Genomic DNA, 27,003 nt, shown 5'->3' with positions numbered 1-27,003 from the left:
TTATGAGCCGCTAGCGCGGACAGGGCACCCTCTCTGTGTGTGTAAGTGGAAAATGGGGGAGGGACAGTTTAAACATTCCACCTCACCCCCTAAGGGTACCCCAGCATATTACATGTACATACATTATGGTCCTAAAACCTGCAGGTATTTAGAGAATTGGAATCTTTACATGCGTGAAAATCCATCTAAACAATGCCCATTAGAAAGTACCTTCAATCTAGATAAGATTATACATCTCAGAGGAGCTTTTATTCACCAAAGAGCCTCTGACACAGTGTGAGCAATTTGTCTAGGAATGGGTTAATTTGAAATTCAGCTTGGCCCAGAAATAAAGAGAAAGTTGCTCTGCATTCAAGGTCAAGAATCAACGCAGACTATGCTAAGTACAAAGAAAAACTGCTTTTGGCCCCAGCTGGCTGTGGAAAAAAAAATACAGACGGAGGCAAACCAAAGGCAATACAAGTTACAGAACTGAGATTACATTTGTAAAGCTTAACTGTCCAGTGGGATCCAACATGTGCCTTTGCGATCCCAGAGCCGGTGTGGCTTGGTGACACTGGAAAAGCCACAGGCAGCTGACCTGGACTGGAATCTCTGAAGGAGACACCGCAGGAGATTCCAGGGTATAAAAGAACAGCCCTCCCAAGAGTGGAAGCATGTTAAAAATTCTGGACAAGCTGTATACAGGATAATCGTCCATCCACCTATTCCCCTTCTCTGAACGTTATACACAGACGTGGCCAGTCTGGACATGTGTGAGTATTAAAGTGGCTTAAGGCTTGGGGCATTCATATTTTTCCTGAGTGAGATGGGAGTGTTCCCAACACTCTCCATTGTTGTATGTTTGCTTTGTTTGGTACCGTTGGTGTTATATGTTAAGGATTCCATGATTAAAGGTGAGCCCTAATAGAATAAGGAAACACTATCTGGTTCTGGTTCTGTTCTGTTTAACCGGTTACTGTTGTTTTTCTGCTCTGTTCATTTGGGCGTTAGGTGTGTGGGTGGAATTGAACTTCTCATTCGTAATTCCTCAGGGTGGAAGCCATTGTGTGCGATGAAGCTCTGAGGTTGTATTGAGATCCGTCTGTCCCATCCCCTGTAACGGACAGTGTAATAAAAGTAGAAAAATTTGGTTTAGACCGTAATTCTCTCTGCTCTCTGTGTAATTTTCTTTTCTGTTTAAGTGTCAGCAGAGAAATGGGTGGGTCTCTGAGTAAACCCCCTAAAAGGGTTTGGATTATATGTTAAGTAAATGGCCTTTACCCAATAGCCATGTATTTTTGCCCAGGTGGCAAGCCTCACAAGGGAGGACTTGGGTAGTCTTATGAGTAAAAATGTTTTAGGGAAAAGACCAGAAGGGGTGGGGGCTAGTTAAGAAGCCCACCCTCCTAGCTAAACTGGTAGTGGAACAAGTTGGTGCCCATGGAAGGGAAGGTTCAGTGAGAAAAAGGCAGGATCAGGCCCAGGCGGGCAGGCAATAGATAGAGAGATTGAAAAACAGGTTGAAAAATTTTGAGGGTGTAGTGGAAGAAAGGAGTAAGTAAGTATAAGCATGGGGATTTCAAATACCCAGAAGGATATTTGAAATGGTGATTTGAATTGATAAGTGATTTAAGGGAGAGTGAAAAGTTAACTCTGTAGTTGCTGGAGGAAACAGCAGTTGAACCTTGTAAAAATGCTAAAGAAAAAAAATTCTTGGTGTCTTTGAAATGTTTGTAAATAAATTCAGGCAAAGAAATTATTAGATTGTAATCATTTGGCTATGAACCATTTAGTTGAATTATTTAAAGAATGTATACAGTGCTATGTAATTGAAATTTTATTAGGCTTTAAGGCACTATAAGTGGTGATGTTTTCTTTCAGTGTTTAAAAGCAGGAGTTAAAAGTAAAAAGCAAGCCAGAAAGCATCTGTATTAATGCAAATTATCTAACTGATAAGGTAGAAGCCACTAAAACCTGGGCTGCCTATAAAACACATACAAGAAAATATGGGTAATTCCCCTGTTTTGCCTAAAATCAACAAGGGTATTTGTATATTTTAAGCAATGATTAACTGCCCAGAAGGGGTAGACCTCTGTTTTTGTCTTTCAGATAATAAAAAAAAACTGATGCCAGCTGAACAGCATTCAACGTACCATGCATTTACTGGCACAATAGAAATTATGTTTTGTCTTCTATGTTCTGTCTTGTGGTGTTTGTCTCATGGCCAGAATTGTTTTGTTTAATATTTTCATGGGATGGTCTGGTTTAAAATCAAGCAAAAGGGTTGGATTAAAATGCAGATACTTGTTTTGTTCAACTTAAAATACAAAGTGTTTGAATACATCAAAAAATGTGATATACTAAAGTCTAATACATTTCCTTAAGTAAGAGAAAGAAACTTCATTGGCCAAATCTTTTAATTGAAAATTGTTATTAAAATTTGCATACTAACAGTCTTTGGAAGTAAGGACATAAAAAAGTTAACCCACTCCCCATATTGTACATGGAATCCTTCTGGCTACCTCAGACTTCTAGCCAGAAAACTGGGAATGGTGGGAAGCTATTGGACTAGAGGTTGTATTAAATAAACTCATCAAAGTGGGTGTGCTTGTCCTGGCTTGTTGTTCCAAAGCTCTGTAATAAGGTTATTTTAGTAGAAGGGCATATGTGGCATATATTAAATAATAAAACTAATGTACTGTATAATGGCAATGTGTATGTGTTCATTGTTAACAAAAGGTGTATAAGTAAAAAGTAAAAGTTTCCTTTGTAGGTTAAAAAAAGCCAAGAAGGAAAAAAAAAAACAAGTTAACTAAAAAAAAATAGCTAACATGCTCAGTCTAAGGATAAGGCGCTGGCCCCATTCAAGGACACTGCTCACAGTTAAAACTTGGCTGATAACCAGAAAAAGGGGGGGACTTAAATTTGCCCACGCAGCTATAAGATCTGCCAAGCACTAATGAAATGTGTTAGGTTTCTTTTCTCACAGGTAAAAAAGCGCTACCCAAAAATCCTAGCAGCCCTGCCACTCCTTGGAACCAGGAGACTAAATCAATGTAAAGGTCCATCAACAAAAAACTGCTTTGGCTCCATGCTTGAAAGGCCCTTATTAAGTCCTGCTGACTACCAACACCGCTGTGAAGTGCCAAAGACTGACTGCTTGGACCCATGCTTCTCACTGCAAAAAGACCCCCTTCACATCAGAAGAATTCTCCTACTGATAATTAGCCTATTTCTCCTTCTAGCTCCACTGTGCCTTCTGAACAGCAGAAAGAAAAAAAAAAGGGACAAGGTAAAGTGCTAGTTAACCTCTCCCTTGTTCACTGACAGATCTACTGTGCCTTTGAACTTTTCTAGAAAAAGCAAAACCATTACAGGGTAACGTGCTGGTAACCTCTCCCCTGTAGAATGCTAAACCACGACTGTTTCGGAAAAAAAAAAAACCACTCACTCCACTGACATTGCCAAAGTCCAGGAATTCCTGACCAGAAAGAACATTAAAAACTGACCCTGGTGAAGAAACAAAAAATTATACACTGGCAGGAAAAAATTTGTGGAACCCATGCTTGGGAATGTGGTATTAATTAAATGTTGGGGTTTATTCTACAGGCTGCACCCTGTGTTTTGAATAAATCCTTCAGCATGTATTGCCCTCCCTAATTGGATTTTAAATGGCATTGCCCTTATCCAGTTTCCAGATCACTTCTACATACCCAGATTGCTCACAAGGGGCTGCCATTAGATTAGCACAACAAAGAGCCTGGGTTATTTCCTCTGGAAAAAGAGGAAATTGATCAGATCCCTGTGGGCTGGAGGCCACTAGCCTTATTTCTGAAGTTCAGCTATCCCAAGTACAGGCTGAAGTTGGTAAGTTACATGCCATTTCCACCCTTAGTTCTATGACCCAGGAGGTACTGACGAAGATGGTATCAAATATCACTGAGGCTGGAAAGGCATTGCAGTGGGATCTAGTATGTTTAAAAATTCAGGATTTCCTAAATGACCAGCTGATGGCCATTCGGAGTGATCTTGAGCACCAGACTTGGCCCACTGTCCTTACAGACGCATCAGGAACCATCTGATCTGTGGTCATGAAGACATACTGGGACACTGTCTGGGTGAAAGTGTGAACATTCACAGTGCTCCTTCCAAGCATATGGACCGGTTAGGGGGTGTGTGGGCTCCCACATACCAAATCCTGCCGGGTCTATGGGAAGAATGAATGTAAAACTAAATACCCTCTCATTAATAACCCCAGCTCCCTAGAGCTTAATTGCTTTTTGGCCTCAAAGTTTAAAAAACTCAGCCAAAGGGTTTGTTAAGTATTCTCAAAGGGGGAAGTTGTTGGTGTCACTAGGCATAACTCTAGGTAACTCAGGAGGGTAAAAAACCACAGTGTCAATAAAGCCTTTCTGTAGTAGGCCTAAATAAACCAAAGCGCTTCCATGTTTAAACTTTAATCGACCTAACAGGCCAGCAACAGAAAATGGTTATCAGTTGCAACACCTGTACCAAAAGGTAATAATGAGGCCTGCTATAATAAGGCCTACTTGCTCCTGGCTAAGGGGCAAAATAACAGATCAAAAAAGTAAGACAAGATAGCGGTTCACAAAAAAGTTACTAACAAGCTAGATTGGTTGTTGCCAAGTATGACTTAACTGCTTAATGTAATTGCTACTGCAAATTGTATCTGCTGCATGGAAATAAAAGGTGGGGAAAAAGGGAAAGTGTGGGGGGGGAATAGAAGAGGCTTAGTTAAAGTTATGTATAAAAACAAAAAAGCTGCTTGTAGCTGTGTGCTTGATTTGAGATGTGTCTGTCTCCTAGCATCACGCTTTGAGATCTCAAATAAACTTTGTCTGCTTCTCCACCTTGGTGTGTTTATTGGAGCAAAGCACACCGGGCAACAAACCACTGTTGCTACCTCGGGCACTCTGTGCCGGCAACAGTCTCATGTGCCCAAGGGTGAAGGGGCTGCAAAGGGTGGAAGGAGCTGTCACAGTCAGTAGCTGTGGTTGTCTTTCTGTGGCTGTCATAAACAGATAGTTAAGGGTTAATGTCTCTTTTACCTGTAAAGGGTTAAGAAGCTCAGTAAACCTGGCTGACACCTGACCAGAGGACCAATAAGGGGACAAGATACTTTCAAATCTTGGTGGAGGGAAGTCTTTGTTTTGTGTTCTTTGTTTGGGGGTTGTTCGTTCTCGGGACTGAGAGGGACCAGACGTCAATCCAGGCTCTCCAAATCTTTCTGAATCAGTCTCTCCTGTTTAAAACTTGTAAGTAACTAGCCAGAAAAGGCGTGTTAGTCTTATGTTTATTTTCTCAACCTGTAAATGTTTCTTTTTGCTGGAAGGATTTTTACCTCTGTTTGCTGTAACTTTGAACCTGAGGCTAGAGGGGTTTTTCTCTGGGCTATATAAATTTAAGTACCCTGTAAAGCATTTTCCATCCTGATTTTACAGAGATGATTTTTACCTTTCTTTTTCTTTAATTAAAAGCTTTCTTTTTTAAGAAGCTGATTGATTTTTCTTTGTTTTAAGACCCAAGGGGATTGAGTCTGAACTCACCAGGGATTGGTGGGGGAAAAAAGGGAGGGGAAAGTCTGGGGGGAAAGAAGGGGGGATGGTTAATTTCTCCTTGTGTTAAGATCCAAGGAGTTTGGATCTGTGTTCCCCAGGGAAGGTTTTGGGGGATAGGGAGCGTGCCAGACACTGACCTCTGGCTGGTGGCCGCTTTAACAGACCTAAGCTAGTAAATTAAGCTTAGAAAAGGCGTTTACTCACCGTAGTAACTGGTGTTCTTCGAGATGTGTTGCTCCTATCCATTCCATGTAGGTGTGTGCGCGCCGCGCGTGCACGGTATCTTGGAACTTTTTACCCTAGCAACTCCGGCGGGCCGGCTGGGTGCCTCCTGGAGTGGCGCCGCCATGGCGCGTGTTATATACCCCAGCCGGCCCGTCCGCTCCTCAGTTCCTTCTTGCCGGCTACTCCGACAGTGGGGAAGGAGGGCGGGTCTGGAATGGATAGGAGCAACACATCTCGAAGAACACCAGTTACTACGGTGAGTAACCGCCTTTTCTTCTTCGAGTGATTGCTCCTATGCATTCCATGTAGGTGATTCCCAAGCCTTACCTAGGCGGTGGGGTCGGAGCGAGACGTGGCAGAGTGCAAGACTGCTGAGCCGAAGGCTGCATCGTCTCTTGATTGTTGCACCAACGCATAGTGCGCCGCGAAGGTGTGGATGGAGGACCAGGTGGCTGCTCTGCAGATGTCCTGGATTGGAACATTGGCCAGGAAGGCAGCCGAAGAGGCTTGTGCCCTGGTAGAGTGGGCCGTTAGGCGAGTAGGTGGTACCCGAGCGAGATCATAACACGCTCGAATACAAGCCGTCACCCACGAGGAAACCCTCTGTGAGGAGACCGGTTCGCCCCTCATACGCTCCGCAATTGCGATGAAGAGCTGGGTCGAACGCCTGAAAGGCTTTGTGCGCTCAATATAAAAGGCGAGGGCCCTGCGGACGTCCAGGGTGTGAAGCCGCTGCTCCCGAGGCGAGGCGTGCGGCCTCGGGTAGAACACCGGAAGGAAGATGTCCTGGTTAATATGGAAGGCCGACACGACCTTCGGGAGGAAGGCAGGATGTGGCCGGAGCTGGACTTTGTCTGCGTGGAAGACAGTATACGGGGGCCCAACAGTCAAGGCACTGAGTTCGGATACCCGTCTCGCAGATGTTATAGCGACGAGGAAGGCCGTCTTCCACGACAGGTGAAGCAGGGAGCAAGTCACCAGAGGCTCAAATGGCGGACCCATAAGCTTGGCCAGCACCAGGTTCAAGTCCCAGACCGGCGTAGGACATCGTAAGGGTGGGTACAAACGGTCCAGGCCTTTGAGGAAGCGGGACACCATATGGGTGGAAAAGATGGAGCGTCCGTCAACCGGTGGACGAAACGCAGATATAGCTGCCAGGTGCACCCTCAAGGAGGAGACCGCGAGGCCTTGCTCCTTAAGGGACCAAAGGTAGTCCAGGATAACCGGAATAGGGACGAGAAAGGGGTTCAGGCCTTTCTGGTCGCACCAGTTAGCGAACCGCTTCCATTTTGCGAGATAGGTGGATCGCGTTGAAGGCTTCCTGCTTTCAGTTAGGACTCGTTGAACCGCCTGCGAACAGTCACACTCCGCGTGAGTCAACCAATCAGGTACCAGGCTGTAAGATGCAGGGAGCGGAGGTCCGGGTGGCGAAGCCGGCCGAAGTCTTGTGTGATAAGGTCCGGCCACAATGGGAGAGGAATGGGTTCCCGGGCGGACAGCTCGAGCAGCAGGGTGTACCAATGCTGTCTCGGCCAGGCCGGAGCGATCAGTATGAGATGAGCCTTGTCCCTCCGAAGCTTCAGGAGCACCCGATGAACAAGCGGGAACGGAGGGAAGGCGTATAGGAGGTGATCCTTCCACGAGTAAAGGAATGCGTCCAACAGGGAGCCGCGGGAGCGTCCCTGGAAGGAGCAGAACAGGTTGCACTTCCTGTTGGTCTCTGAGGCAAAGAGGTCTAGTTGGGGAAATCCCCACCTTCGGAAGATCGTATACACCATGTCTGGGCGGAGGGACCACTCGTGGGTGAGGAAGGATCTGCTGAGGCGGTCGGCTAGCGTGTTCTGAATGCCCGGAAGAAACGACGCTGACAGGTGAATTGAGCGTGCTATGCAAAAGTCCCATAGGCGAAGCACTTCCGTGCAAAGCAGGGAGGAGCGTGCTCCGCCCTGCTTGTTGACATAGAACATCGCCGTCGTGTTGTCCGTCAGCACGGTGACACAGCGGCTGCGGAGATGGGCCTGGAAGGCCTGGCACGCTAACCGAATCGCCTGGAGCTCCCGGACGTTGATGTGTAAGGAGAGCTCCAGCGGGGACCAGAGGCCTTGCGTGTGAACGTCGCCCAGGTGTGCCCCCCATCCCATGTCCGAGGCATCCGTGGTCAAGGTGACGGAGGGACACGGTGGGCGGAATGGTACCCCTGCACAGACGACCTGAGGGGCTAGCCACCAATTGAGAGTGTCGAGGGTGGCCTTCGGGACTGTGACGATCGAGTCCATGCGGTCGCGATGTGGTCGGTACACAGAGGCCAGCCAAGTCTGGTACGGACGAAGGTGCAACCTGGCATAAGCTGTCACAAAAGTGCACGACGCCATGTGGCCTAGGAGGCGAAGGCAGGACCGCGCCGTCGTCGTGGAAAAGGATTGGAGCTCCTTGATGCAAGCCACCAGAGTCTGGTACCGAGTGAGCGGAAGGCAGGCCTTGACCAACTGCGAGTCCAGGACCGCTCCGATGAACTCCACCCTTTGAGCTGGAGTTAAAGTGGACTTCTCAAAGTTGACAAGCAGGCCCAGCTCTCGAAAAAGAGACAGTATATCGGACACTTGGTCTGCTACCAGCTGACGCGATGGGCCGCGAATCAACCAATCGTCGAGGTACGGATACACGCAGGGGTGAGCTGCAGACGGTTCGCAACGGTTCGCTCAAACCGTTTGCTAAAATTAGACGCCGGACAGAGAACCGGATGCTAAATTTTAGCAAACGGTTCGCGCGAACCGTTGCGAATTCTGCCTCCACCTCCTGCCATGAAGCTCCTCCTTGCTTCTCCTCCCCCAGGGCTTCCCACGAATCAGCTGTTCGCGCGGGAAGCCTGGGAGGGCTGAGAAGCAGGCAGGTTTCCCCGGCCCAGGAAGACGACCCTAAGGTAGGAAAGTAGGGGGGCGTGTGCCCCGGCTGGTCCCTGGCCGCGGCCCGTCCCCGCCTCCCCGCCGCGACCCTGCCCGGCCCCGCGTCCCCGACTCCCCCTGAACCCCTCCCCGGCCGCCCGACTCTGGCCGCACCCCCCCCCGGCCCTGCCGTGCCCCCACCTACCGTCCCCGGGTCCCCGCCCGACCCTCCCGGGCGGCGTCCCCCCCCCACCCCCCGCGTTCCCGGCCCCGCGGTCCCGGCCGCGACCCTGCCCGCCCCGGCCCTGGGTCTCCGCCCGACCTCACCGGCCTCCTGTCCGCGTCCCCGCGTTCCCGGCTGCGACCCGGCCCGGCCCCCCGCCCCCCCGCGCCCCCGCCCGACCCTCCCCGGCCGCCCTCCCCGCCCCCCCTTCGCGGCCCTGCCCCGCCCCCCCCGGCCCCGGGTCCCTGCCCGACCCTCACCGGCTGCGGCACGGCCCCGCATCCCCGACCCCCCCCGAACCCCTCCCCCGCCGCCCGGCTCGCCGCACCCCGGCCCTACCATGCCCCACCTACCGGGATGCTCGGCTCTGACACGGCCCCACCTCCAGCCCGGCCTGGCCCGTGGCTCCAGCCGCCCCTGCTGTTTTGCCAGGGGCCGAGCCCGGCAGCGGGCCTGGGCGTGGCGGCGGCCCTGGCTGCCCGGCTCCAGCTCTGGCTGCAGCCCTCCCTGGCTCCACCCGGCCAGCCACCTGGCTCCGGCCGCTGGGCTCCCGCCGCATCCTCCGGCTCCGGCCGCGCGACTCCTGTCCCGGCCCAGCCACGTCCAGACAGCGCGGTAAGGGGGCAGGGAGGGGGTGTTGGAGAGAGGGTAGAGGAGTTTGGGGGTGGGGGGTCAGAGGGCAGGGAACAGGAGGATTGAATGGGGGCAAGGGTCCGGGGGAGCAGTCAGGAAAGAGCAGGGTTGGATGAGGTGGTGGGGGCACTCAGGGACAGAGAGAAGGGGGCGTTGTATGGGGTCGGGGTTCTGGGGGGCCAGTGAGAATGAGAGGAGGGGTTGGGTGGGGCGGCAAGGGGCAGTCAGGGGACAGGGAAGGGGGGGATGGGTCAGGGGTCTCAGAGTGTGTGTGTCAAGGAACATGAGGGGCTGGATGGGGCACGACCCCCCCCCCCCGGAGGGGGGGGAGGAGGGAACCCGTTGTTAAAATTTTGGAGGGAGGAGGGAACCCGTTGTTAAAAATTTGGCAGCTCATCACTGGATACACGTGCACCCGACGACGACGGAGGGCCGCGGCAACCACCGCCATACACTTGGTGAATACCCTCGGGGCGGTGGAGAGGCCGAAGGGAAGCACCGCGAACTGGTAGTGCCTGTCGTTCACCATAAATCGAAGGTATCGACGATGAGGGGGGTAGATCGCGACATGGAAATATGCGTCTCTCATGTCGAGGGCGGCAAACCAGTCTCCTGGATCCAGGGAGGGAATAATAGTCCCCAGGGATACCATGCGGAATTTGAGTTTTAGCAGGTACCGGTTGAGCTTCTGGAGGTCCAGGATTGGACGGAGACCTCCTTTTGCTTTGGGGATGAGGAAATAATGGGAATAAAAACCCCTGCCCCGCCGGTCGGGCGGCACCTCCTCTATGACACCCAAGCTCAGCAGAGTCTCGACCTCTTGTAGGAGGACTCACTCGTGAGTGGGGTCCCTGAAGAGGGACAGGGAGGGAGGGTGGGAAGGAGGGGGCGAAACAAACTGGAGGCGGTACCCGGATTGGACCGTACGCAGGACCCAGCTGTCCGATGTTAAGCGGGCCCATGCTGGGAGGAAATGGGAGAGACGGTTGGAAAATAAAGGGGAAGGATCCAATGGAGAGACTGAAGAGCCGTCCCCGGGCGTCCCATCAAAACGCCTGCTTAGGCCCTTGAGGGGCCTTAGAGGACGTCTGGGACTGGTTGCGCCTGCTGCCTGATGGTCGGCGGCGCGTCAGGTTGTTCCGGCGGCTATTGTAGGGTCGGGATCTGGCCTGAGTAAAGGGCCGGGATGGTTGTCTATGGAACGATTGTCTCTGGGTCGCTGGCGTGTGCATTCCCAGTGTTCGGATAGCCACGCGACCGTCCTTAAGGGTCTGTATTCGGGCGTCCGTCTTCTCAGAGAACAACCCGTGCGTTTCAAACGGCAGGTCCTGGAGGGAGTACTGCACCTCCGGAGCCAAGGTGGAGGATTGCAGCCAGGAAATCGCCGCATAGTGACCCCAGAGGCAAGGGTGCGGGCTCCCGAGTCCGCCGAGTCTAGCGCAGCTTGGATGGAGGAGCGCACGGACTTTTTACCGTCCTCGAGGAGGGCGCTGAACTCCTGGCAGGAGGTCGCCGGGATAAGTTCGGTGAATTTTGAGAGCGAGAGCAGCATCTCGTAGGTATACCGGGCCAGCAATGCTGACTGATTGGCGATGCGGAGCTGCAGGCCCCCCGCCGAATAGATCTTACGGCCCAAGAGGTCCATATGTTTAGCGTCCTTGGACTTGGGGGCTGCAGCCGGTTGACCGTTACGCTCCCGGTCGTTCACCGACTGGACAACCAGGGAGTCCGGAGTCGGATGAGTATACAAATACTCGTACCCCGCGGGGGGAACCGAGTATTTGCGCTCTACGCCTCGGGCAGTAGGCGGTATGGATGCCGGCGTTTGCCAGATGGTGGTGGCATTACGCTGAATTGTCCGAATAAAAGGGAGGGCCACTCGGACGGGGGCCTCAGACCCAATGACGTTAGTAACCGGGTCGTCATTTTCCACAACCTCTGCAACTGGCAGGTCAATGGACTGCGCGACTCTACGGAGCAGGTCTTGATGCGCCTTTAAGTCTATTGGTGGTGGGTCTGCTGTCGATGAACCTGCGACAGCCTCGTCCGGTGACGAGGACGACGAGTGACCCAGGCCCGCAGGCTCTGGTGGTGGCTCGTCCACCAGTGGAGCAGGAACCTCTGAGTCTGGCTGCACCGCCGGGAGTGGCAGCGAAGTCCCCGGTGTAGGCGATGGCGGGGCCTTACTGACAGTCGCTTCTGGCACGCGACTCTCAGAACCCGGGGGCCGCATGGGCAAGGGTGGGCCCTGTGCCTCATGTTGTGCCCAAGGTACCCAGAGACCCCAGTGTTGTGGGCCATAGGTTTGACCTGGGGTGTCCGTTCTGAGACCCGCTCCGCTGCCGCCCTGGGATACGACAGAGGCCTGGCGTGACCACTGGGGGGCCGATGCGCTCAACGAGTGTCCCGTTGACGGCCGGTGCGCGTCCGCCGTCGGTGCCGTCGGTCGATGCCTGTCTTCGCGGTACCGGGAGCAAGACCGGGACCAACGGTCGCATCGGTGGCGGGACGGTGACCTGCTGCGGCTTCGGTGCCGGGAAGCGCTGCGGTCGTGGCGTCTGGAGTGGCTGTGGTCCCGGCGCCTGGAGCGGCTGCGGTCATGGTGCCGAGAGCAGCTGCGGTCACGGTGCCGGGATAGACTGTGGTCACCGCGGTGCCGTGATCGGTCTTGAGAGGTAGACCTTCGCCGGTACCGGTGACTGGGGCTTCGAGAACGGTACCTTGACGCCGAGCGGTACCATGAACGGGATCGGCGCCGAGACGAGGAACGGTCCCGAGGTGATGACCGGCGCCTGGATCGAGGCCGGCGAGAAGGTGACCGGCTACGAGAGCGGGACCGACTGAAGACCCTTGCGCGGTGTTCCTCGGTGCCTGGGCGTCTCATCATGGCTGGCTTCCCAGCAGAGGGTACAGCCCGCACCGGCGGTGCCCGGGGCCGGAGGCTCGGTGCCTCTGTCAAAGCAATAAGCTCCCGCGCCTGTGAGTAAGTCTCGGGCGTGTTCGGGAGTCCAAGCTCGACCTCGGTCGGTGCCGGGGAGCAGGGGGCGGCCGGGCTCAACGGCTCTTCCGGTGCCGGAGCTGCCGGGCCCGTGCACTGCGAGTGCACCGTCACAGCCGGAGCCACAGGAGTTGGCGGTGGCTGGGCGACCGGTCCCGAAGTTGAGGCTTTAGCCGCCACTGGTGCCTTCTTTTTGCGCACCGGGGACGGGGAGCGGTGCCGTGATGCCGGTGCCAGTTTCGGCGGACAGGACGCCTCCGCGCTGTGCCGGGTCGGTGCCGCCGGTGCGCTACGTACCGAAGCCGATTTAGGCGCCGCAGGGATCAGTGCCGGTGGACGCAGCGCCGACTCCATCAAGAGCTGTTTGAGCCTGGAGTCTCGCTCTTTTCTGGTCCACGGTTTAAAGGCAGCACAAATGGGGCACTTGTTGGTACGATGAGATTCCCCCAGACAACGGAGGCAGGAATCGTGAGCGTCCCCAACGGGCATCAACCGCTGACAAGCCGAGCACGGCTTGAATCCCGGTGTCTGGGGCATGAGCCCACACCGGGTGGGGGAAGAAGGAGGGAAACCCCCCCCTAATTCCTTAACTACCCTAACTAACTAAACTATGAGCTAAACTAACTAACTATATACAAAAAACGGAGAAAACTGCTAGGGGTGTGGAGGACTAACAGAGCACTCCACAGTTCCAGCTAACCATCACGGGCGGGAAGAAGGAACTGAGGAGCGGACGGGCTGGCTGGGGTATATAACACGCGCCATGGCGGCGCCACTCTAGGGGGCGCCCAGCCGGCCCGCCGGAGTTGCTAGGGTAAAAAGTTCCGAGATACCGTGCACGCGCGGCGCGCACACACCTACATGGAATGCATAGGAGCAATCACTCGAAGAAGAAGTGTCCCTGCAGGTCCCCACATTTGTACTCTAAAGTTCAAAGTGGGGAAAGAAACCTTGACAGTGGCGTAGGTGAAGGGTTTGAGTGCAGGGAGCTGTTGGTCAGTGCTGGACGAGGACATGGTACAGGATCATTGGGGCATCGCTCCAAGAGGGCAGAGTTTTGGTGGCGTGGGCGCTTTTACCTTCCCTCCGTGCTGCCTGACGCTCACCAGTTGGAGTTTTGCTAAATTTGATGTCCCAGAAGGGCATGAGCTGTCACTGCGCAACCTTAACTCTGCGTTAACGAAGCTTTTTGCTATTTAATTTCCCAGCTTTTGGACCATAAAGAGAACAGTAGTAGTTACTAGCCCCTTTCGCACACAGCCACTGGAGAAGGACGTGAGCAATGTTTTCTCAGTGAGTTACCCAAGCATTCACTTGTCAGCAGCAGCGTATTGGTGCCCAGGAATCCTGGATTCTCTCCCCGGCTCTGGGAGGGGAGTGTGGCTTATTGGTTAGAAACCTGAGACCCCAACCTGGGTTAGTCACTATGAAAACAGTGTTGGGATCTAGCAGATCAAAGTGGATTTTCTCATTTTAGAGCCCTGGGTCCTGGGCTGCTCCTCCTCTTGCTCATTTTTCGTCATTTTTCCAACACCACATTTTTGCCATTAAATTAAAATTTGGCACCTTCAAACTGAGTCACAAAATTTACCATGATCACTTTAAAGTAGTTTACCTTGTATGTGAACAATGCTGTATGGAAATGTGGACCATGTCTGTGATGGGATCTTGCTGCTAGAGGAGTATGAAGAAAAATGACATAGCACACACACACACACACGCACACACACACCTGTTTTTCAACAATTTATCATAAACTTTCTAGACCCACAAATTGTACAATCAACTCACCAGACAGTCCATCATGGGCCAAAAATTACAACCCAAGTTTTGTTTTATTAAAACGCCCTCAGCAACATGAGATATTCAACCATTTTTGCCACTGCCCAAACACAAAGGTGTTGCACACAACCCTAGCTCTGGTGTCACGGCCGCTGCACCTCATCCAGACAGATTCCAGCCCCTGGTTACATTTTGATTTTTTGACACTTGTTTCAGGGCAGTGACCAGACACCGGCCCTTCCACTGCAGAGGGTAGGAAGAATGATCCTGGGGGCTACACAGGGGCCTGGGTGCTAGGACACCTGGGTTCCAGCCTTACCTCTGTTCCTGTCTTTGGCAGGTCCCCTCTTGTCTGGGTGCCTCAGTTTCCCCCTCTCTAAGCTGGATCTATAACATTTGTGCACTTCATAAGGCTGTTAACACCCAGCCCAAATCTGAAAGAAGCCACGGACATGACAACCCACCAGTGTGTGCACAGAGCCAGGGCCCACAGGTGACTGACATGACAGGGCAGTTCATCTCCACAGCAACTGGGAGGCGCGATGCAGCTCATGTAGACAGACCCGTGCTAGTGTCTGTAAACAGCCGGGCAGGTGCAGCTGTGCTGGGGGTGCTTGGCCCAGCCACCCGAGTAATCGATCACTGTGGTCAGACCTCCCCTGTCACCTGACCCATCCCTCTCCCACCCATAGCCCCCATCCCCCGCCGATCACCTCTCTCATCCCCCCTTCCCCGAGAAAATACTTTTCTGGTTTGTCTCAGGTGTTTGGTTTCTAACAAGGGTTTTAGGGGAGAATTTGCTGCTCACAGTGATGGGGACTCCCTGCCCAGGCCCAGGCCCAGGCCCAGGCCCAGCCCCACTGACACAGAATCACCGAGATGGGGGCTCCTTCGGGCCTGGCGCTGTCTAGATACAGAGTCACTGAGATTGGGGCCCCGTTGCACCGGGCGCTGTCCAGACAGAGTCTCCGAGATCGAGGCCATGTCAGGCCGGGCGCTGCCCAGACACAGAGTCACTGAGATGGGGGCCCTGTTGCTCCGGACACTGCCCAGACACAGAGTGAGCGACAATCTCTGACCTGAGGAGCACGCGCCCTAACTAGTGCTGTTAGGGGGTTAAGTGGGTGACATCTGGCCCAGATTTCCAAGGAGCTGAATCCGCTGAATCCAAACAGTGAGGGGCCCAATTTTCCCTTGAGTTTGGGGAAGTGAGAGCAGAGGAAGGTGCTGACCCCACTCACCAGCTGTGTGGATTTTGCTGACTGTGGCTGGGTTAGACTGAACAACATGTCAGCGCTTTAGCCAGGCGGCACCAACGGGACCTTTCACCCTGCGGTTCCTGGGTGCAGAGTGTGGCCCAGCAATGCCTCGGGCGGCGTGTGGTGGAGAAAGCTGAGGGCACTTCCTGGGCAGGGGTGGTGGGAGCAGGATTTGGGAATTATCTGAGTGCACAGTTGGAACCAGGGTGGGGCTAATGCCTTGTCCCTATTCACCTGTGCCCAGGGGAGAGGTGGGGGGCAGGGGGACTCATCAGAGTTTCCATGGGGCAGGAGTAGGGCAGGGGTGTTGTGGTGGAAGATTGTCTCAAACATGCAGGCTGCATCATTGTTGCTGCCCCTGGAGCTCCTAGTTGAGCATTTTGCGTTCCCATACACATCTTCCCCACAGGTTAGTCTTTTAAAGCCCTCCCCCACCCACGTCATGAGGTTTTCTGTTAATTGAAATAGAACAATGCTAGCAACAAGACAAACACCACAGACAAACAACACAAAACATAGATCCATGGTATTCTGGGTTATTCTTCCACTGGCGCCAGCATGCTTGTAGAGTGTCTGAAAAACAAACTAAACAATTTCTACCCCCCTGGTAGGGACAGATTATTGCTTAATAATAATACCACTTCCTTTTATAAATCTTCTTGCTAATTGCAAGAAAAACAGAAGAATTACCTCCAGGCTGTCCTTATGTTGTTCTATAGTCAGGCTAGTGAATTACCCCACTCACTGGTCATTTGTGAAATTCATGAGGTGGTGTGTCTCAGTTTCCCCTCTTGTACAACAGACCAGGTTTTCAATAGTTTCTCTGCTGCACCAAGCTTTAAGTTTATTTTTAGGTAATAGCTGAGAGACAGCTTCAGATTTCAGCACTGTACACACACACACACCCCTTAGGGTTAAGCTGTCCCCCTTATTTTCAGGCTTCACTTTTTTTTTTAACCTCCACAGGCTTAAAATTAAATAAGATTACAAGCTGTACTATCACAACTTTTAAAAATAATGTGTGTTTTTACATTTGAAAAAGATGCCAAGTTTACTCAATGTCCATACCTAAATAATTATCATCTCTACAACATAAAGATTTTAGTCTAAAGGCCATGCCTAGTAAGAAACCCCTGTGTTAGTTGTAGAGAAATAACAATATAACCATTTACAATAAAAATAAAATGTATTTAACATGTACTTTTTTAATGTTTTAAAATAAAAGTTTAAAGGAGAGAAATTATATAGTAACAGGTCCCCTCCTCCTTTTTGTCCTAGAAGAAAATTATGCATTGGCCTGCTAAACCCAGGGTGGTGAGTTCAATCCTTGAGGGGGCCACTTTGGGATCTGGGGCAAAATCAGTACTTGGTCCTGCTAGTGAAGGCAGGGGTCTGGATTCAATGACCTTTCAGGGTCCCTTCCAGTTCTATGAGATAAGTATATCTCCATATATGATATGAAATAGAAGCTCCTCCTTACTTAGGGAAGAGATATCGATGTACTTCTGAAACGTTAGCCCTAAATTATTGTCTAATTGTTGTATGAAAGAGGATGAGCCATTTAAAGGGGAGTGGGGGTGGGGTTGGGGGGAAGACTGTTGATTAAAGATAGCAAGGCCCTGGCCAACACCAGCAGTCAAACTGCTCATGAAAAGGTGTTATTCAGGTGATGTTGTGGGACCTGAAGAAACAAACATATCATTGACACAAACGGTGTTTGAGATGGGTCATGGGAGTGGGGAAAAAGGGATAGCTGCTGCCAACTGTGACCACAAGAATGATGCGGAGGCGAAACATGAGGCCAGATCGCTGAGCCAAGTTTTGCTTGAGACTCCGGACCCCGACCAGGGGAACCCGAACGATTCAAGCAAAGAGATGTATGAAGGGGAGCCGCACGTATGTTATATGTAAGAATGTTCAAGGAGGTTTGGTGGGGTCCTGGTCACCAGTGCTCGGTTGGCTAGAACCTTTTGGCTCAAGCCTTCCCAGATATATATTGTTTTGGGGTTTTATTTAAGCTGCATGCTGAAGGGGTTTCTTGACACACAGTGTAAAATGTTTTTAAAACACATTACGAAAAAGTACAAAGATGCCTTATATGCATTTCTTACTGTAATTTTTTCAGCAGCTGAGCAATGGTTCTTCGGAGGATTTGGACAGCTCGGAAGGGACAAACGGATTGGGCCTGATATGTTTTTGCCCAGACCCAAAGACAGATGCTCAACGGGATGCCGAAAGAGAGGGAGATGCTTATTCTATAGGCCTGTACTATCTAACATTGAGGAAGAAATATGGTGTTGAGCCTGTGCAAGTTCATAAAACCATTATGCGTGCAATTGTACAAGTTGCTGTGCACAGAATCATCAAGTACTGCCTGAGAGGGAAGCAAATTGAGGATTGCCCTGGGTAATGAGGTTGAAATTGAGATGCCCCCGATCAGAGGAGTCACAACTGCATGAACTGATCTGTAGATGATGTAAACTGCAAAATTAAAGAAATTACAAGCTATGTGTAAGGCGAATGTTTTAAATATAATCAAAACAATGAGGAGTCCGGTGGCACCTTAAAGACTAACAGATTTATTTGGGCATAAGCTTTAGTGGGTAAAAAACCCACTTCTTCAGATGCATGGAGTGAAAGTTACAGATACAGGCATAAATATATATTGGCACATGGAGAGAAGGGAGTTACCTTCCAAGTAGAGAACCAGTGTTGAAGGCTAATTCAGTCAGGGTGGATGTGGTCCACTCCCAGCAATTGATGAGAAGGTGTCAGTACCAAGAGAGGGAAAATTGCTTTTGTAGTGAGCCAGCCACTCCCAGTCCCTATTCAAGCCCAACTTGATGGTGTAAAGTTTGCAAATGAATTGTAGCTCTGCAAACTTTTTTGTTGTTGCAAACTTAACACCATCAACTAACAAAGAATGGCTGCCTACAAAACTGTTTCACTAAAAAAAAAGATTTCAATGAGTTATCAATATTTCCCTAAAACTCAGGGAGGCTCTCTATGGCTGTTACTTTTGCCTTTTTCATTTTTTTAATTGTAAAACTCATCACATGTGTGGTGGGGTTTAACTGTGCCCTGAACTTTAAAAGGTTTCTTTACAATTTACAGGTAGAGCGGTTTTTGTTTGGTTATCTTTTTGTATTCTGGGCAATTTGTTTAGGTATAATTTAAAAAAACAAACTATCACTCTATTTTAAAGACACCCCCCACTAACCGTTTAGAAAGCTATAATGTGTCTAAAACCACAGGCGCTGACTTTCTCATTTCCCTGGCGGTGCTCGACCTCTGCTCTGCCCCAGACCCTGCCACCACTCCACCCCATCCCCCAAGACCTCTTCCTGCCCAGGGGCCTAGGTGATTTAAAAGAGCCCGGGGTCCCCCAGGCCCTTTTAAATTGCCCAGTGGGCTGCAAGGATCCAAAGCACACGCAGGGTGGCAACCGCTCTGGGCCCGCGCTTTTGGGGGCCCCGCGGACCGGTGCAATTGGCTGGCATGGTCGGTCATGGAAGTGATGGATTTGTCACTTCCACCCCTACCCCCCTCTCCAGGATGGCCCTGGGGCCCGGAATTGCTGTCATTGGGCCGGTTACTAGGCATGTCCTTTCAACGAAAATCTTTATGTCGCTGAAATGATAATTATTTAGTTATGAAAATTAAGTAAATGTAGCATCTCTTTAGGCTTGCATTGTTTAATTTTAAGCATGTGCTTTCGCTGCAAAAGTTAACAGCTTTTAAAAAACACACTGCTTCAAGTAGACCTCATTGTATGCTAATTTTTTTTATTGAAACACATATGTGAACTCCTCTCAACTGACAGTTTTGATATTATAGCCAGTTATTATTTTGGTAGTTTTAAAACTCTTGTTTTTAAAAGGATAGACTAGTGTATCTTAAACATTTTTATTTTACTAAACTTCTAGAAAACATTCCTAAAAGAGGCCTTATTATGTTACAGCTGCTTCAATGCTTGTTTTTTCATGTTAAACTTTTAAACTTTTTTTTAAAGCTTTATTTGACATAATTAAACACTGTATATGTAGCAAAATAACATCAAAGATTTAAATTGAGGGGAAAAAAGTCAAGAAAAGGGGTGGAGGTTCAGGTGGGGGAGTGGGGTGGTGTTGGTGAAGCTGGTCATTTCTTCAGATAACAAGTCTGAAGGGTCAATTTTTACCTACCTCCTTCATGCAGTTTTCTTCTAGGAAAACAAAGGAGGGGACCTGTTACTATATGATTTCTCTCCCTTAAACTTTTATTGTCAATGCTGGGCATAGGGCATTCACTGTTCTTCATATTTTGTAGAAATCTAAACTCTAAAAAGCAAACTGGTATATATTTTTTTGAGAGCAGGGTTTGTTTCTTCAGGGTCAGTGTTTATTTTACATCTTTAAAGCAGTTAGAAGGGGGTGGCTGGTTCTTGCAGTAAAATATAAGGTTTTCCTTTACATTTGAAAAAGTAGCTGTGACGAACTGGGACTGTTCTTACTGGGGGGGGGGGGCGGGCTTAGTTCCTGGCTGACCCTCTGTCACCTAGCAAATAATGGCCAGGCCCTTCCCTGCCTGCAAGGGGATGCTAAAGGTGTTGGAGACAACATGGGCGCCAACTTATATGGGCTCCTGGGGCTTTAGCCCCAGGAATATTCACAGTCAGGGGCTCTGCTCCAGCAATATTTGGAGCTAGGTTTCTCCCCTGCTCTGGGATGCCGGCAGCCGCCGCGGCCGGGAATCAGAGGGCTCTGGGCTGCCCGCTGCGGCGGGAAGCCCAGAGCCCTTTAAATCCCAGCCGCGGCCGGGAATCAGAGGGCTCTGCGCTGCCCGCTGCGGCGGGGAGCCCAGAGCCCTTTAAATCCCAGCCGCGGCCGGGAATCAGAGGGCTCTGGGCTGCCGCTGCGGCGGGGAGCCCAGAGCCCTTTAAATCCCAGCCGCGGCTGAGATTTAAAGGGCTCTGGGCTCCCCGCCCCTGCCGGCAGCCCAGAGCCCTCTGACTCCCAGCCGCGGCTGAGATTTCAAGGGCTCTGGGCTCCCCGCCGCAGGGAGGGCAGGAGGAGGTGGCTCTTGTTTTAAAATGTTGGTATGTTATGATTGGTTCAGGAAGAACGCACTCTATGACATAGCTGTAGAACAGCTTCTGATTGGTCCACCCAAGAGGCTTGATTTGCTTCCAAGGGTACGTCCGGACTACCCGCCGTATCGGTGGGTAGCAATCGATTTCTCGGGGATCGATATATCGCGTCTCATCTAGACGCGATATATCGATCCCCGAACACGCTCCTGTCGACTCCGGAACCTCACCAACCCGAACGGCGGCAGCGGAGTCGACACGGGGAGCCGCGGACATCGATCCTGCGCCGTGAGGACTGTAGGTAATTCGATCTAAGGTACTTCGACTTCAGCTACGTTATTCACGTAGCTGAAGTTGCGTATCTTAGATCGATTTCCCCCCATAGTGTAGACCAGCCCCAAGGCTTATCTATCATTTCACTAGGGGCAGCTGCTAGGGGTGAACTATTCCTCTCTCTCTCTCTCAGCCAGCCATGTGCTGTCTTTTCTCTCCTTTAAAATCTCTTTGCCCAGCATTCACGAAACGTTCTCTCGACCTAACAAAGAAATCTTTATTCTCTTTACCTTATTTCTCCCTCTTTCTTTCATAAACCTTTAAAACATCCTCATCTCTAGTCTTTCATTCAAAATAACCCTTTTTATTTTCTATTTTTTTTTAAAAACTTACTTTTTTCTACAAAGCACTTTTTAAAACCCTCTCTCTACCCAGCGCTCCCTAAACTTTCTCTCAACCTAACAAAGAAATCTTTATTTTCTTTATTTTTTTAAAATTCCTTTTCTTTAATTTCTCTCAAAACCCAGCCAAACATGTCAAAACACATTCACAGAAGTACCCCCTGACATTCCCCAATACAAAAATAAATAAATTAAAAATTAAAAATGGCCAACAGCATCAAGAGTGTACATGACCAGAAACAGGACAGGAGGGTGGGACATAAACCATAAAAAGGGCATGGAAGCCTGTCAAAAATACATGGTGATGAGTGCTATCGAGTGGTTCACTACTCACGGCGCAGGAGGCCAAACACCCCCCCACACTGGGGTGTTCCACAGGCAAAGCATGCAACAAACACCTGATGCATGTATGTCAGTGTTTCACGCCGTAACTGACTCAGCGTCGGAGTTTAGAACCTGTTTTCAAGGGGTCTTTTCACTGAGTGAATCGCATGAAACCAGAGCATGGTAGAGCCTAGGAGCCCAGTCCTGAACCAGGCACCATCATGCTAGGTGCTGTACAAACCCAGAATGAAAAGAACACTCATCCCCCACATAGATCAGCATCAACGTTTGAACCCCTTATACTTTAGCTCCCTAAGTTAGGCCCTTATTAGCTGAGCTCAAAGAGTAATAACTAGTCACTAGCGCCTTCCTAGACCAGCCACGGGAGAAGGACTTGACAAATGTTGACTCACTGGGTTACACAACTAGTCAGTTGTCAGCAGCAGCAGCACACTCGTAACCAGGAATCTCGAATTCTGCCTGTGGCTCTGGTTCCAGGGGCCAGGCAGGGCGCCGGGTGTCTGAGCTGTCAGGGTGAGTGGTAGGCAGAGGGTCTGCACCCCAGGAGTGTGCCTGGGGACCCCAAGACAGGGACAAAGTCTGGGCTTTCTTCATACTCAGGATCCAGTGGCTGGGTCCCCTCACAGCAATCTGGTGAGTGGCCAAGTGGGGGTGCTCATCTGTCACACAGTGCCAGGCTTTCCCCTAAGGGAGCAGGGGGCACTCACCCAGGGCTGTGGGGCAGGGGGAGGAGTCAGGTCTCTGCTGATGAAGGCTGGTGCCAGTTTCATGCTGGGGGAGGCAGTTTGGGGAGGAGTGCATGCTGTTCCTGGGGGCTGGGAGGTGCCGGGGGGAAGGGCTGCACCCTGATGGGTGTCTTGATCCCAAGGCTGGTGCAGTGGCTGCCCTCCAGTCAGGCTCCAGGAGCTCGCAATATCCCTCGGGTGCGACGCACAGAGACTTAGATCCTCTCATCTGCTGGATGGCTCGGGAGGGCGCTGGCTGACTGGGGAGGGGCAGGAAATGGTCCCCCTGCTTCTAGCCACCAGCCCTTCTCCCAGGGGTGACGGGGCTGTGGGAGGGGCAGGGATGCAGCTGGCCCAGAGCTCAGGGCTGCCCAGCCCATGGCCGAGCTGGTGGCCCATGTCTCTGCCCTCACTGTGCTCTGGCCCCTGGCGGCGCAGAGTCAAAGGGCCATTCTCCAGCCAGGCCCATGCCAGTTGCAGGCGGCCCTGGAAGAAGGGAGGGGGCTCTGCCCAGGAACTGGCTGGAAAAGATGCGGAGAGCGACTGTGGAACCCAGCTGAGGGGATGGGGGTGTCTGCCCGCCCCACTGATCCCAGCCCAGTGGTCCCAGTGTTGCCTGCTCCCCAGTGTCCAGAGGGGATGCTACTGGCTAGGACCCACAGCCAGAGCAGGTGCCTGATCTGCACCCTCAGCTCACCCCGTGTGGGGACATGGTTATGGGAGAAGAGGCTCTTTCACGTCATGGGGTCGGCCAGTGGTGCCTTCCGGGGCAGCAACAATGACGCGGCCTGTGTGTTTTAGACAATCTTCCACCACAACACCCCCACCCTACTCCTGCCCCATGGAAACTTTGCTGAGTCCCCCTGCCCCCACCTCTCCGCTGGGCACAGAGGAATAGAGACGAGGCACTAGCCCCACCTTGGTTCCAACAGTGCACTCAGATCATTCCCAAATCCTGCTCCCACCACCCCTGCCCAGGAAGTGCCCTCAGCTTTCTCCACCATACGCCGCCCAGGGCATTGCTGGGCCACACTCTGCACCCAGGAACTGCAGGGTGAAAGGTCCCGTTGGTGCCGCCTGGCTAAAGCACTGACATGTTGTTCAGTCTAATCCAGCCCCAGTCAGCAAAATTCACATTGTCGGCGAGCAGGGTCAGCACCTTCCTCTGCTCTCACTTCCCCAAACTCCAGGGCAAATTGGGCCCCTCGCTGTTTGGATTCAGCTGATTCAGCTTACTTGGAAATCTGGGCCCTATGACACCCACTTAACCCCCTAATAGCACTAGTCAGGGCGCGTGCTCCTCAGGTCAGAGATTGTCTCTCACTCTGTGTCTGGGCAGCACCCGGCGCGACGGGGGCCTCTGGCCAGTTCACCCCAAGGGGCAGATGGTCTGGGCCGGTCTGGGCCTGGTGCTGGTTGGCTGCTGGCCCCAGCCCTCCCCCGGCCCCCTGAGAGTCTATTCACCTCAGCTGCACTCCCCACCAGCTCCTCACCCCCCCAGCCCTGCCCCCTCGCCCCCCATTAGTGGGTCAGGCCCCAAGGCCCCGCACGGTTCCACAGGGCCAGGCCTGTAGCCTCCATGGTGCCAAGCCTGGGCCATCAGCCCCAGCCCCCTGTCTCTTCCCAGGGCCCTCTGCTGCGCGGCCAGGCCAGCTTGGGAACCAGGTCCGTGTTCAGGGCAGGAGCCGAGCTCTGCAGCAAACCACGGACACCCTGGCTCCAGAGTGCCCCCCTCTGGCCCAGCCCAGCAGCTGCTGTTTGCACAACCTGGAATTGGAGGCTGCCTCATCCACCCCCCCTCCTGCTTCACCCCCCGCCCCACAGGGATCAGTGGGGCCAGGGGAGGGGCTGGGTGAACGGTATAAAGAGGAGCTGGGAGGGACTCAGCTGACTAAGCCCATCACTGGGGATCTGGTGTGAGCATCTGTCAGTGAGTGACGGCACACCCTGCTCCTGCCCCATGGAAACCCTGGTGAGTCCCCCCCACCTCCTCCTGCCCCATGGAAACCCTGGTGAGTCTCCCTTGTCCCCCCACCTCTTGGGCCATGGAGCCCCATGGTTGACCCCTCTGCCCACCTGTCCCCTGCCCCAAGTAATCCCATGTGTGTCCCCTCTGCCATTCACCTACCCCCCACCTCCCCGACCCATCAAGCTCCAGGGGATTCTTCTCTGCCCCATCTCCTGTCGGTGGCATATCAGGGGCTAGGGGAATGTGGCTTGGGGGGCTCTAGGTTTCTGCGTAGGGCCTGGGGGAACTGATGCTGCAAGGTCCTGTGCAGGTGCCGGGACAGATGCCCAGGGCTGGACTCCTGCTGCTGCCCCTTCTCCTCTGCTTCAGGCCAGAGACCGCCGGGAGCATCGACCCGAATGCGCTCAAAGCCATCGTGGATCACGTGCACAAGTGAGTGACCGGCCTAGGGTGTGTGTGTTTGTGTTTTGGGCCTGCCCCACTCCCCTAGCCACAAAGGAGCAGCAGGGACCCCTTGCGTCTGCTGGTATCACAGAGTTACCTAGAGCCACTGCCTCAGCACCGGTGATTCTGGGGGTGCAGGAGAGAAATGGAGTCCAGAGCTGGGAGGCGTGATTCTGGGGTGCAGGGGGGAGATGGGGCCTAGGGCTGTGACGGGAGTTTCTGGAGGTGCAGGGGGAGGATGAATGTTTGTGGGCTGTGCAGGTGTTTGCACAGTTCATGCTCATTAACCCCATGCTCAGTGTGTGATTTCCCCTGGGTTTACCCTTGCCCTGCCCCCCCTCCCCCAGGTATCGCCCTGTCACCCGTCCCACCCCCACTCATCAGTATGCAGTGGCCATCTCCTTGCCGCAGTCCATGTGCAAGGGCATCAGCCCGAGTGAGCTGGAGGAGCACCTGCCCATGGCCGAGCTCCAGGCGATGAAATCCAAGCTAGAGACGGATCTTCTGTATGAGGGGGATCACATCGTCGCCGCCAAACCTGACACAAGTGGCCAACGCTCCCTGCACTCTGAGTGGCTGATGCTCAGCCTGGACCAGAACGGGGTGAGTCCCGTCTCCCGCCTCCTGGACAAGGCCCGGGGCCAGACCAAGTGCCAGGAGACTCGCGCCTTGGACGAAATGCATGGCAACAACCGCTACACCAGGTCATTTCCAAACAACCCGTGCGGCTGGAACAGCTGCTTTGTCTTCTTCACCTATTATGCCCCCTGCCTGAGAACCTGCCTCAGCTTGACGGATGACCACCGCATCCAGGAACTCATGGATGGGATCTTCAGCGCCATAGATGAAGACCATCGCGCCTTGGCCTTCAAGGAGGTTTTCGGTCAGGACATAAATCGGGGGAAGCAGCTTGTATGGAACTCGTGGCAAACGCTCTGTAACGTGCCCATATACCAGTGCAATGACCAGGGCTGCCAGAGCTGTGAGGAGAAGGACGTCAACAAGAACCTCTGCCTAACAGCAGTGAAAAACCCAGTCACGCCAGCCCCAAAAGCAGACCATGAGTGAGGGCGCGAAGGTGGGAGGAGATTGTAAGAATGCAATCAATCAAAAACCAACCCATCCCTCCGTCAACCCATCCGTCCATCTGTCCATCACCCATCTGTCCATCTGTCCTTCAACCTATCCATCCTTCCGTCCGTCCGTCCATGAACCCATCCGTCCGTCAACCCGTCCATCCGTCAACCCATCCATCTGTCCATCAACCCATCCACCAATCCATCAGCCCATCCATCCATCTGTCAACCCATCCGTCCATTATCCTTCAACCCATCCATCTATCCGTCTGTCAACCCACTCATCCGTCAGCCCATCCATCTGTCAGCCCAGCTGTCCATGCCTCTCACATACCTCTCCTTCTATTTCACTATCTCATTTCAAGGTGCCCATTCCCTGAGTATCTGGGCACTGGGTTTGCCCTGTGATCTCTTCTCCCTCTCTTTCTGTATCTCATTTCCAGGGTGCCCATGCCCCTGGTATGTGGGCCCTGGGTTTCCCCTAAAAAATTGCCCCCCTTTCCGAGTCCAGCAGATGGACTTTCTCTGCCATATGACCCACACCAATAAAGCTTCAGAGCAGTCCTTGGCCTCACATCTCTGCTTGTGTGTCTGTCTCCTTCCTCCTTGGAGATGCCAGCTCCCCTGGGATCACCACTCTGCAGGCTGTATCACCCCTTCCATCCTCCAGACTGCAGTCCCTCATGCTCCCTATGCCTGCCCCACACCACCCCTAAGGGAGCTCCTAGCCCCCACTTCTCAAAGCCTGCACCTTAGATACCCTCAGTGCATGTGATGGGGTGAGTGATCTCCACAGCCCCATGCCAGTCCTGCTTCCTCACCTCCTGCTCCACTGCTGCAAGCCCTGTACCCTCACCCCCTATGCCATCCTCAGGAGATGAAGAACCTGGACTCCTGGGTTCTCTCCCTAGCTCTGGGAGGGGTGTGTGGTCTAGTGGTTAGAGGGGGGCTGGGAGCCAGGACTCCTGTTTCTATCCTTGGCTCTGGGAGGGGAGTGGGGGTCTAATGGGTCAGAGCAGGGAGATGTGGGCCTCAGGACTCCTGGGTTCTATTCAGGGAAGGAGCAGGAGCTAATGATGAAATCATGGAGACCTCCCCCACTGCCTTCTCGTGCCCATGTTAGACAATAGCTGCCCCTT

The 27,003-nt window shown here is 52.5% G+C and overlaps 1 protein-coding gene across 1 annotated transcript; it reads left to right on the top strand.

The window, feature by feature from the left end:
- Positions 1 to 24,279: 24,279 nt before the first annotated feature.
- Positions 24,280 to 26,740, top strand: LOC120393194. Its single transcript, XM_039517773.1, has 3 exons — positions 24,280 to 24,347; positions 24,655 to 24,776; positions 25,136 to 26,740. Exons 1-3 carry the CDS (start codon positions 24,336 to 24,338, stop codon positions 25,854 to 25,856), a joined length of 855 nt encoding a protein of 284 aa, XP_039373707.1. The 5' UTR covers positions 24,280 to 24,335; the 3' UTR covers positions 25,857 to 26,740.
- Positions 26,741 to 27,003: the final 263 nt, after the last annotated feature.

Source organism: Mauremys reevesii, unplaced genomic scaffold (assembly GCF_016161935.1).
Source record: "Mauremys reevesii isolate NIE-2019 unplaced genomic scaffold, ASM1616193v1 Contig16, whole genome shotgun sequence".
Classification (NCBI taxonomy): domain Eukaryota; kingdom Metazoa; phylum Chordata; order Testudines; family Geoemydidae; genus Mauremys; species Mauremys reevesii.
The sequence above is the reverse complement of the archived record's forward strand: the minus strand, read 5'-3'. Positions and strand labels throughout refer to the sequence as shown.

Coding starts and splice junctions, on each gene's coding strand:
- LOC120393194 (XM_039517773.1), top strand. Junction 24,777..25,135: donor ATCGTGGATCACGTGCACAA/GTGAGTGACCGG, acceptor CCCCTCCCCCAG/GTATCGCCCTGTCACCCGTC.